The sequence below is a fragment of the Amblyomma mixtum genome, chromosome 4 (genome assembly GCF_055824585.1).
Source record: "Amblyomma mixtum isolate Tamu chromosome 4, ASM5582458v1, whole genome shotgun sequence".
In the NCBI taxonomy this organism is placed as follows: Eukaryota; Metazoa; Arthropoda; class Arachnida; order Ixodida; family Ixodidae; genus Amblyomma; species Amblyomma mixtum.
Genome location: NC_143015.1, coordinates 160546223 through 160558360, shown reverse-complemented (window position 1 = coordinate 160558360; position 12138 = coordinate 160546223). Strand labels below are relative to the sequence as shown.

General features: G+C 46.5%; 1 protein-coding gene across 1 annotated transcript; it reads right to left on the bottom strand.

Moving 5' to 3' along the window:
• Positions 1-1877: 1877 nt before the first annotated feature.
• LOC149349020 (solute carrier family 60 member 1-like) lies at positions 1878-12020 on the bottom strand. Its single transcript, XM_089585972.1, has 5 exons — positions 11947-12020; positions 7400-7496; positions 6201-6327; positions 4403-4561; positions 1878-2944 (listed from the first exon to the last, which is right to left on the bottom strand). The coding sequence occupies exons 1-5, from the start codon at positions 12018-12020 to the stop codon at positions 1878-1880; spliced, it is 1524 nt and encodes a 507-aa protein (XP_089442098.1).
• Positions 12021-12138: the final 118 nt, after the last annotated feature.

Below are 12138 nucleotides of genomic sequence, written 5' to 3'. Positions count from 1 at the left end.
GCCATGACAGTGACCTGTATTTTTTATGGATCTCCAGAATTACCGCAAAAAATGGGCAAAAAAAACCAAAGAAATATATGCTCGTCTGTTCCAATAGCGTTACTGTGGAGAGATATACCAGTCCAGATTTCGAGAGAGGCGAGTGTGCAGCACTTCTAACTCCCTCTGTCCATTTTCATCGATTTTCATTGTCGCTTATGATTTGCGCTTGCTCAGTTAAGTGGATAGTTCACGAAGCCAAAATATAGACGTATACAGATGATGGAAGTTCACTGGCTGTGATCTTCCTTCATGCTTCAAAAGATTGGCGCTGGTATACTGATTTGACAGCCCCTAAGCAACACATCAACTATAAGGGACGCAGTAGAGGAGAGCTCTATATTAACTACGATCGCACCGGTTTCACTCACCTATGCTGACCTAGAAAAGTACACGGTCGCCATGCATATCGCTTCGATCGAAACGCGCCCAGGATAACAGCTGCCTCTGGCTCGGTAGCCGGGCGACCTAAGCTAACTAAGCTTTCTGGTTCTTCACAACACACTTACCACCGACGTTTCAACGACCGACATATTGGAGAGCCAGGAAGGAGGCGAAAATATGCATTCACTGCATTCACTAAGTGTATCGCTACCAGCACTTTGGAAGCATACAGGAAAAGATACGTGTGGTCCACTTCATAGCAGCCGTGACGTCAGATGCAAGTCATTTATAGCATGCTATTCACATTCTCCTACTGCGGGGTAATGGAAATGTGCACCGACGTCGTCTCTATAACTTCGTCTGAGGGCCGAAATTCTCCGACGGTGTCGCTTCCTACCAAATACCGTGTATACCAAAATTCGTCTATACCAAATAACAACAAAAACAAATTTTCAGCAGCACCCACCTCATGAGCAACAACCTTCGTTGGTCGCCTGTTTTATTGACGAAATAATCTGACTTTTTAGACAGCAGCTCTTTGGCGCCCGTTTCTGCGTTTTGTGGAGTCGCCGTCGCCGTTGTCCGTTGTAACCAGCAGTGGACACCTTAGTCGCGCTTTAAGCTGCGAAACCAATGGAGCGGAAGCTTGGATAGCAAAGGAAAAGAAGAAAACCGCATAACTACCTTCTTGGAACAGTGGACACCTTAATCGTGCTTTAAGCTACGTGGCGATAGTGACAGATGTGCGCTGCATGCGTTGGTGTTGACAACGTTTCGCCAGAAACGTGGCGCTGAGGCTATAGCCGTCGACGTTCATTGCGTTCATTGGCGTTGGCGCTGACAACGTTTTACACTCTGATCATTTTATGGAAAGGAGATGCACATAACTGGCTCCCTGGGTCAGTGGACGCCTGAACCGCGCTTATAGGCACATGGGGTGATGAGAGAGAGATGTGGGATGCATGCGTTAGCGCTGAAAAAAGTGAGCGAACTCTCGCGATCAGCCATTAACTGCCACATGCCAGGGCGGTAGGGTAGGTGGGGATTTTAAGGTAGATATAAAGACGAACAGGAATTTCTTACCACTTATGAGGGAGAACAACCCATTCCTCTAGGTCGTAACGCCTTACAAGGCTGTGACAACCTCGCGAAATACTTGTATAGACCTCGTCTTTGAGAACCAAACATTGGTGCAGCAAGTCGAGCATATATCCATCTATTTTTCCGACCACAAAGCTTTCTTCATGACAATCAAGAACTCTTAGTGGAGTGTTTATTCAAGAAGGAATATGTGTGAAAAATTATAAGTTGTCTGTAATTGTACATACATGTCTTGCTCGAATTATTTGCCCCAATCTATCGAAAAGCTGGAACAGCTGATGAGCTGCGCTTAAATTTTGCATTTGAAAGTAATGTAATCGTCAGAAAGATTTTATTCAGGAAAAATTATCTTATCAAAGCTCCTCTGCCTGCACGTAAGGCGTTTGGTCAGGATTTTCACCGTCGACCTTCGTGCTTAGCTCCTTGTTCTCATACAGTAAAGGTTTCCTTCGCACATACAAGCACATGCTTACGAAAAAGACTAGCGACAGCATAACGGCAGTGAAAAAAAGGTATAAGAAAACGTTCGGCCTGCTGTCCAAGAACCGGCCCACAAGAAGTGGAGGCGACAGAGATCCAAGCACTCCAGCGACCACCGGTATCGACATCATCTTGTTGCTGATGTTGATGTGGTTCCCTACCCAGGCCGTCACTGCTGGCGCTAGAGGACCCTCGGCAATAGCGACTAAGGCACTGCAGGCCCACAAAGCTGCAGCAATGCTGGAACCACACGCCAATAGGACAGCAGCTGTTGCGGTGAGAAGGATGTGCGACGCGACCAACACGGAGAAGGCGGACACCTTGACCGTGACAGCAGCAGCAACCAGGCGACTCGCAGCGAAGCAACCGAAGTAAACGGCCACAAGACGAGAGGCCAGAGGCTTGGGGAAGTGCAGGTCGCACTTGACGGCGAACGCCGTCAACATCTGTGCCATTGTGCACTCCAGGGCGACATAGACGCAGATATAGGCTGACTGCGGTGCCAACAGTATCCGAGCGAAGCGTATGTATCCAGCTGACTCCTCTGTACTCTTCGCAACGCTGTTCACGGCATTTGTTGTCCGCGTCTTGAAGCTGGTGTTGTCGATGAAGTAGAAGGTGGCCATGGAAGCTACTACGAGGAAGAGGAAGCCGCTAGCAATTCCAAACGCATAGTAAATTGTGCTATCGGTTGGAGCGTCGTCAAAGACCGTTACATTGAGGTATTCCAGAGGCTCTATGGGCAAGTAGTCTGTGCCATTCCATTTGGCATTGGGCATCTGCATAGTTGCATTTGTGCTGGCGGTGGTGGCTTGCGTAGATAAGAATGGCCTCGCTATTATGGGAGCGGCAAGGCAACCCACACCGGAGGCCAAGTGGAGAATTTGTAGCGCAGGGCTGGAGTTTTTGGGCCACATTTTCAAGATCCACACGTTTGAGCCTGAGGTCAAGAAGAACAAGAGGAGAAAAAAAGTCAATACGCTAGCCTGGAACATTTAGTCACGCTTAGTCACTAAAAAAATCGAGTCTAAACCCAAAGCTTATTGAACTTTTGCTTTAGACTGGCATGCCAAACGGCGTGTAGAAACTACTGCTTCTTTTATCCATAGCAGGAATGGGACCGCTGTGAACAGTGCACGCTACAGCACAGCTAGGGACTGAAGGTAACGTCTATTTTTCCAGGCCTTGCGTCTGTCTGAAGGCGTGTAAGTACCAACTACAATGACACTGTAAGAGAGTTTCCCGCGCCAATGAAGCCCGATAAGACGGAGCTCATTTCGATTGCCATCCTGGCTTTAAATGTGCAGAGCTTTACATGACAATAATCTGCAATATTCTATGGCAGCATTGCGACTAAGGAATCCTGGAATCTCTGCATAAGCTGTCAGTGAGTTTTCACAATTTCCGTCTTCAAATTTGGTGCGTTTAGCGTTGCCTCGATGAAGGACTTTATTTTGTAATGCCTAATTTCGGCTTGGCTTCATTAGGCCGTCACTACAGTCGGGAGGACGACCGCAACAGCAGGTGCTGAAGCAAACGACCAACAACAGGGCTCACCGGTTTGGACGCGGCGCCGTAGCTAACCACACTAATGGAGCCACGCCCAGTTCGGCCGCGTCACAGAGGTCACGATCCTCCAATTGTTTGCCAACCACACCACGATTCTGCTCCCAAGATGCAAGCAGCACTGAGGATGTTTCTCAGGTATGTGAAACTCATCGTCGGGCTCAGTCATTCTCAGACTTCCTCGCCAGTCTGGAACTGCTGCATATCTGTGGGAGGCGTTTATGGATGTACGCGGCTTCATAGACGTGTTTATCCCTTCGAAAGTGTGACGTCATTAATCAAGACCGATGTCAAAGGGAGCAGTGACAAATGGGAGATGACGAAATGAGTCGTAAACAAAAACGAAACATTACAAAGCACGGCCGGAGCAAAGACTAAATTCAAGAAAATTTATAATACTGGTGCGCCCACACGACGGCAATGAACTTTAACTTAATTTTTTTTAATAAGCACTTCGCCATAAGCGCAAACCTCAGAGGAAGAATTCCTGCTTTTATGCTGTTTAAAAACAACGGCAAAGTAGGTCTTGGCCTTTTCTTCATTCTGGGTCTCTTGAGCAAGCTGTATGGTACTTCCCCCCCCCCCCCCCCCCCCCCGATTTCAATATTCTGCCACTTCACCTCGACGCTGATAAGCTATAGTTCGGAAGCCCCCACACCAAACCGAAATCCTTCCTCAATCAGGCTGATTAGATAAATCCTAAAGGGAACGCGTAGTGAGTAACGATTCTCAGTCCCTTCGTTTCGTAATAACTAATGCCGCTTTTTTATTTTACGTACCGATGGGCACAGTGAGGAGCGCCCCCACAGGAAGAGGAAATCGCCCGACTCACCCGTGCTAAAGGCTCGTAGACTAATTCCGGTGAAGAACATCATGACATGCACCAGCACTAGGGTTCCACTAAGTGGAATCGTAAGCGCTGCGAAGCAGCTCAGCGCCGTGACCAGGATGGATACGACCTGGGTGTTGTACGTGTCGTATAGCTTTCCCCCTGCGCAAGAGTTGTGAGGGTACAATAAATATAGTCCAGGGTTTGATGGAATACTCTATGGCGAGGAGCAAATGTAATGGAAATAACAAACATACACACGCACGCCAATAAACTTTTCTTTCAGCATGCTTCGGGAACTGCTGCTCATATTGACGTATACCGCAGCCTGCAAAAAGAGAACTTTTCACTCATACGCTAGCCCGAGCAACTGTCATCGAACCGAATGCATCTCAATGTAGAAATTAGCATATTTCTTGAATTACGAACGACATACCTTCGCTTCTAGAGTAAACTACAACGATGGAGCGGGCTCCAATCGAGTTTATGTGTGACATCGAGTAGGTTTAGAATTTTTTGAACTTATTGTTTTATACCTTCATCGCACTTTACTGAAGCATGTGCAGGAGCGTGAACGAGTACTCGCTGAGGTTTTAGTTTCTCGTTAGGAATGTCTTGGAAAACCTGGAGCGCCAGAGAGAGGGGTAAAGAAGGCGGTTAACCAGTGGTGTGCTCCGGTTGGCTGCCATGCACTGGAGGACAGGAAAAGATGAAAGTGAGGGAAGTGGATGAAGAGCAATTGCATCAGGTATGCGCATGCGTTTTCCCAGGTCACACTCTAACGCACAAACACGATGCCCTTAAGAATAGAAACAACACTTTTTATGACCAAATATTTAGAGGAATTCCCCAAGGTGGAGTAGATTTGTAATAAGGGAGTAATTACTCATTGACGTCCTCCCGAGCGCCGCCATACGGCCACAAAGGAAAGCTATACAGCTTTCACAGAAACTTTTCTGTGAAAGCTGTATAGCTTTCCTTTGTGGCCGTATGGCTGCGCTCGGGTGGACGTCAATGAGTAATTACTCCCTTATAACACTTTTTATGCCTTCAAGGATGGCGATCGCTGTGATCAAAGACCGGGGATTTGACTGTTCTTCGTAGGGCGAGGGTCGAGTTGGACTAATGCACAGCTGAATCGTGGTAAGCCATGTCCAACATTCTCGACAAAAATTGCAAAAATTGGAAAATTATAATATACTCCTAGAGAAAATTTGAAGGAAATGGTCCATTCTTCTGATATATTGCAAAATAATTATTTTGAAATGTTTTCATCGGTCACATCAAAACAGCTAAGACTTCCCCAGAAAACCAATGGGGAACGCTTTTGACGATAGAAAAACACAATAATAGAAAAAAATGCAAGACTGCCGTTGGAAGATCTGCGGATATATTGATCAAGATATCATAATGAAATCTTGCATTACATGAAAAATTGCGTTCATAAATGGTTTTTCGTTCAAAAATGGTTTTGTCCACAATTGTTGGGTATGGTTCTGTTGTCTATTCGCAGCCACACATGTCACAAGCAGGGCTGTCGATCATGCCAATGAGGAATAAGTGCCGCATTGTAAAAGGCTGCACCGAGCGATAGACGGCATAACACCAGTGTGATAGAACGTGCGAGGGGTGGGCTAAGAGAAAAGAAAAAAGACGGAACCATCTTTTCGCATCAGTGCAAAGCGCACCGCTGACTGAGGACGCCACGAAAAATGGGACCATGCCTCTGGACGTGCTCGAAACTTCCATGACATAGTGAGCGCTGCAGTTTTCCGGTTTGAGAGGACTTAGGTATACCCACCAATGAGGGCTCCAAGCAGACCACCGACGCAACGAGTCGTGATCAGCTGCGAGATGGAGGATAAGCTGGTGTTGTAGACCTCTCCAAGGTCCAGCAAGCCAACGCCAGTCAAAGCCTCCACTAAACCCTGCGTCAGCAAAAGAGTACATATTTTAGTACAGTAAAGAGTATAGTGCAGAGGCAGTTCCCGCGCCGCAGGGGCCTAATGGGAGGGCAGAAAACCAGCGGAAAGGACGCGTTCACAAGGAGGAGAAAGTACACAGGGCAACGCTGGACAACGCTTGTCCAGTACACAGTCAAGTACACAGGACAACGCTGGAAGCGTTGTCCTGTGTACTTCTCCTTGTGAACGCGTCCTATTCGCTGGTTTTTCACTTACCATGCACCAACTGGCCCAACCAGCTACGTTTCTTCAATACTAATGGGAGAGCCACACACCCGCCGCGTCTGGCCGGTAGGGGTGCCGTAGACGCTGTGTCCAGTTGGGCGTGTAAAAGGCTCGTTTTGGCGTTTGACTCTCGTTGAACTTAAGCCAAGCTAAGCCGTAGCTTAGCGTTTAGCACGTCTTTTTTCAATCAATGGCCGTATGCTTCTAATATTATCGTGACATAAAGTTCACAAAAGACGATGTGGTGGCGAAATGTGGAACTTACGAGTGAAATATATGCAAAATGGCTTCAATTCGGGAGCATGCTTTTGAAAAATGCTATTATAAGACGTTTTTCTCGTTTGAACAATGCCGGACTCCCATCCCCGATATCCTGACAATGTGCTAACGACAACCAATTGTACACGACGCGTGTTCTCGGAAAAGAAATTATTGTAGATCTGTTTCGCGACCGATGGTCGTGTGGTATTGTTATTAGGGGATATAGCATGCACGTCTCCTAATAGCTTGACACATTTCACGCAATCGGATTACGTGAGTGCACCGTATTGAGGTTTTTTTCCCCGCCCACTTGCTTCCCGCAAACTTTTGCTGCCCATAGTACGTGACCCCTGTCGTCGCGTGGCATTTCTGTGTTCTAGAGGCTCACTTTTATCTGTGACCGATAGCGGCGCAGTGGACGAGTAACCTGTCTAGTAAACAGCCTTAGACTTGACACTTATGCGTCAGCTAACGTACAGGTGTAAATGTAGCAGCAAAATTTAAAAGACTCCCTTTAAGTTTCAATGTAAACAATGTGTGGAGTACTCACCATTCCAAAATTTCCGAGACTAAGGTTACATGTTCGACCTACGTTGAGCCACAGCTCGGCACGGGGAGATCGCGTCCTTGTAGAAACGACTTGTTCACTGCGCAAGAGAAGAAACGAGGTAGGCGTGTTTGACAAGAGATGCAAATAAAATCCTCCTTTGATTGTTTTGGAGGATATTCTTATGTTAACAGCGTGCCTTTTCACCGAGTTTAAGTGCCGCAAAACGACGCCTTTTGATGGCATACTCGTGACCTGTTTCAATATTTAGGAGAAGCCTGTGTTCACGGAGGTGCTTTCTTTCTTTGAAAAGAAAATTATATTCACACGTCTACACTACTGCACACTGCTTGCATTAACGCAAATATTAGTAGGAGTGAATTTTTATATGTGATTTTTGAATAAAAATTTCTGTTTATTTACAGTAGGTTACATGCCCAAAATCTTTTCAGGTTTTTACTTATTCTTGATTGTACCTCTAGCGTTGCTGGTTTTTCGTATCGAACTTGGAGAGAGAGAGCGTTATGAGTAAGTGATCAGCTTGCATCTTCGTGAGTTTGAGACAAAGACTCGATTAAAAAAAGTCAGTATTTGAGCTTCCGTTTATTGAATATAAAAGAACGTTATCATTGAAGCTGATTCTTTGGAATAATGCGCTACATCACAGTTCTGGCTGACACTACTGTGACCCAATTGTCCACACGGACATTACAGTTTGCAAACCGGCCGTCTAGAGAGCGCCAAGTAACCGTGGTTTCATGCCAACGTTGAATACCACATATAAAAAAAAATTGCAGAGTTTTAACGCCAGTAAACCGAGCCTGACGTTCGAAAGCACTTGCTTAGCCACACCGTGTACGAGGCATTACAACTAGAGGGCCAAAGGTCCGCGGTGAAAGGTCAAGGGCCAAAGGTCAAAGATCTAGGCTTCAGAAATTCATCAGCTTTTTCAGGATTGCTAGGGAACTAGTAATTTCGCACTAAAAGGGTCTGGAATAACCGTCGTGGCAGTCCTCGAATGTGGGGATCGAAGCCGCCCCGCAAGCATTGTTAATATTCACAGTTCTCTTCAACATGCTACACAAAAGGAAGATGTCCCACAGAGTGTACAATCATAAGGGGAAACAAATTTTGGGCATTAATTGGCTGATTACTCCATAATTCTGCATGACAAGCACATTTCGTTCTGTTTTCTATCTAGTTTTTCAGTTGCTGTATAATATGAAAAGGTCTTTCTGACATTTTGTGGAGAAATAACAAGAAAATTCTCTTTTGTTTTTGTACACGTTTGTTCTCTTTCGTATTGCTCACGGCTGTACGTATTTTCGCGTCAGATGTTGTTTCGAGAGGAGTTCTATTAATGGTGCAGTGAAGAGAAATCTTAACTCGTCTTTTTGCCGCGGGAACTCAATCTACACGTTCCGAGCATTCTTAGAAACTTCGACTTAGTGCCCTGTGTGATCGATTTCCCTAATTAAATCGAATTAACGTCCGGCTACAGCCTTTTTTTTTTAATTCTCCCCGTGCGGTGGGTGGAGTCGACCAACGAGTGGAGCGCCTTTCACCCAGTCCCATGGCGGCTTGCCGCTCTGCCATCGGCGGATTAATACGTAGTAATCCGTAGTAGCAAATAGTCCGCGCGTATTTTTATTTCTGCGGGCTTATTTCGCGGCTATATTATCTGGGAATGAAACTATTTATTCACGAAAAAATAAAAAAACAAAATAAACCGAAAGCAAAGCCTCCACGGAGCTGGCTGAAAGGCACTCCCCGCGTTGGTCGAATCCGCCCACCGTACGGGGAGAACTAAAAAAAGAAAGGCGGGAGTCAGACGTTAATTCGATTTAGTTAGGGAAATCGGCCACACAGGGCAATAAGCCGCAGTTTCTAAGAATGCTCGGAACGTGTGGATCGAGTTCCCGCGGCAAAAAGACGAGTTCAGATTCCTTTTCACTGCACCTTTACGGGATATACAGCTTGATCCTTTGCTGACCGAATTTCTTCGTTCTATATGCGCAGTGTTTTGAACATACAGTCTTTGCCAAAAGTTTAGAGCCCAGGGGGTTTACTTCTTAGCCTTCCAGTGGGACTCCTGAAGCATTCTGGGAAGTGCTACACATTGAAGGAGGTAGAACCAGAAAGCTTCTTACCCAGAGGAAATTTGGAGCGCTGGAGATGCGTCACGAACCACACAGTGGGGCTCAGAAGCGAGCCCCCTGGGTTCCAAACTTTTGACAAAAGCTGTACGTTGGAAAACTCTAAATACCAATAGGCCTATATGGGAGTAATTAAAATGGGAGTAAGCTGTCCTCAAGGACACTCCCTTTTATGGCTTTTAGTGGTAGGATATGCTGCCCATGCTCCGGAGCAGATTTCGATCGCCAAATATACGGAATGCTGAGCCTCGGCAACGGAGGCATATTCCCACTTTAAAGCATAATACTTCGATGCAGTTAGCAACGGGATGAAGCGTTTAAACGCGGCACCGGAGGTCTTGAGTTTTGCGAATATTGTAGCCGCGGTTTCAACCTTGTTTGAAATCTTCATAACTGCTAGAACTTCGCATGTTATGAACAAGAAATTTGATTCCGTTGCCAACATAATTATTCCGTATTTTTAGTACCTGAAATCTAGCCCGGGCTTGGGCAGCATAGCCTGCTCCGTAAAGGGAGTGGCCCCGTCGCGGTGGCTCAGTGGTTACGGCGCTCGGCTGCTGACCCGAAAGATGCGGGTTCGATACCAGCCGCGGCGGTCGAATTTCGATGAAGGTGAAATTCCAGAGGCTCGTGTACTGTGCGATGTCAGTGGACGTTAAAGATCCCCAGGTGGCCGAAATTTACGGAGCCCTTCACTACGGCGTCCCTCATAGCCTGAGTTGCTTTGGGACTTAAACCCCAATAAAACAAATAAATAAATAAATAAATAAATAAATAAATAAATAAATAAATAAATGAAGTCGGCTAGAAGGCGGCTTATTCGCTCTTTATTACATTAGGGTTTAGTGTGTAATGGAGACAAGGTGAAGTCATTACCAACGGAAAGAATGTTTTCGGGCTGATTCTATAAGTTAAATGACGCGTCGGACGCGTTTCCACGATATATGTCATGATGATAATGATACCAGAACTCCCTGTGATTTCAGCTAGGCGAAGAAGCGACATGACAGATTTATCGTACTTTGAAGGCTCTGAACGCGGGAAGTTAGTTACTAATTTTATACATCTTGACATGCGCAAAAGACAGGAACCAGTGTATTTTTCGAGCTGCTTAATACGCCTTACGAATTCATTTTTCCTGTCTCCGACTGCGGGCTGCAGCACCTGCCACTGAGACAAGGCAGCTTCAACTGAGGCCTACCCCGCTTCTCCGTACAAAGGAAGACGTCATTTGACTCGGCCACGCCGAGCATCCATGGTTCGCGCTGAGCAGACCGACCTGGGCAGCATTAACAACCGGCAGCTGGGCCATTGAACCCCTGAGCTGAGGCAACTACTTGAAATTTTTTTTGAAAGATCTAGGTACTACCCCCTATAGTCGGATACTACTTAAGAAGGCAGCGGCTTTTCCCCGTCAAAAGTATTCCCTTCCAGCCAATGGCGTCGGCCGATTCTCATGTCCCTGCTAGGGTGACAATGCCGGGAGCGGTGCCACAATGGAGAGAGGGGTCTGTCCCCGACTATGGAGGGAGGGGACTATCACCTTTCATCTACCACTCCCTGCTTTGTGACACTAGCAGGGTCACGAGAATCGGCCGACGCCATTGGCTTAAAGGGGTTCCTTTGACGGGGAAAAGCCGCTGCCTTCTTAAGTTGTATCCGACTTTAGTTAAAGCCTAGATCTTGGCGACGAATGACAGTTGAATAGCTGCTGTGGGCAGCCAACGCCTTCGTGTTGCAAGTGCGCGTGGAAAGGTGCCTATAGTGGCGCTGCCGGCGATAGCAATGAATCTCTGGAGGCGCGCAGGAAGGCTTGTGCCAGGAAAGCACATTGCAGAGGAAGCTTCCTTCGAATTTTCCGCTACGCTCGCTGCACGGCTTTCCTTGTACTTCGACGGTTATTGCCCACTGACGGGTACGACAATTTCTGCAGTTATACTGCTCTCCACGTGGTGGCACCATGTGTACTTCACAGTTACTTCATTATTTGGCTTATTAAGGCTTTGTTTTCGATACAAATGACTTATGACAAACAACATCGCAAGCATCCTGAGGCTTTCCCCTCCCTCCTTCACTCTGTCTGTATATTTGGTATCATGTGACGCGAACATATTCTTCTAGCCTGACTTAGAATTCCCCTTTAATATCCCTTGAAACCACAATGCGTAGCGAAGACTAATCGAATAAACTGAGACAACAAATAAAATTTGCAAAAAAAAGGAAACGTTACCCACGTGGCGTTGGATGAGAATTCACAGCCTCGTCAGTAAACCTTGTTTGGCTGCTGAACCACGACTAAATTATCTTTAAAACCCGATACATACATGGCTTAGATGTGTGTAAAAATCCAAAGGGAGTTGGTAGGGCGTACAAAGGATGACAAACATTGCTCACCTTTGGACGACAGGAGCTGGCTGTGGCTGGTAGCGCACCTCGGCGAAATGTCTACGCGACACATCCCCACTCATCTTTTGATTCCTCATATTGCACGCAAGACAACGAAGCTCGTCATGGCCTTATTCTCCACAGGGCACGGGCTCCAAGGGTTAACACTAGCAACAACAACTGGAGAGGCTAGAACGGTGT

Bases quoted from the DNA above. Each gene is read 5' to 3' on its own strand.
- LOC149349020 (XM_089585972.1), bottom strand. From the start codon at position 12,020: ATGAGTGGGGATGTGTCGCGTAGACATTTCGCCGAGGTGCGCTACCAG. The intron at 7,497-11,946 runs GTGAGCAATGTT...TCTCTTGCGCAG, and splicing joins CCAGCTCCTGTCGTCCAAAG to TGAACAAGTCGTTTCTACAA. The intron at 4,562-6,200 runs GTGGGTATACCT...ACTCTTGCGCAG, and splicing joins TCTGCTTGGAGCCCTCATTG to GGGGAAAGCTATACGACACG.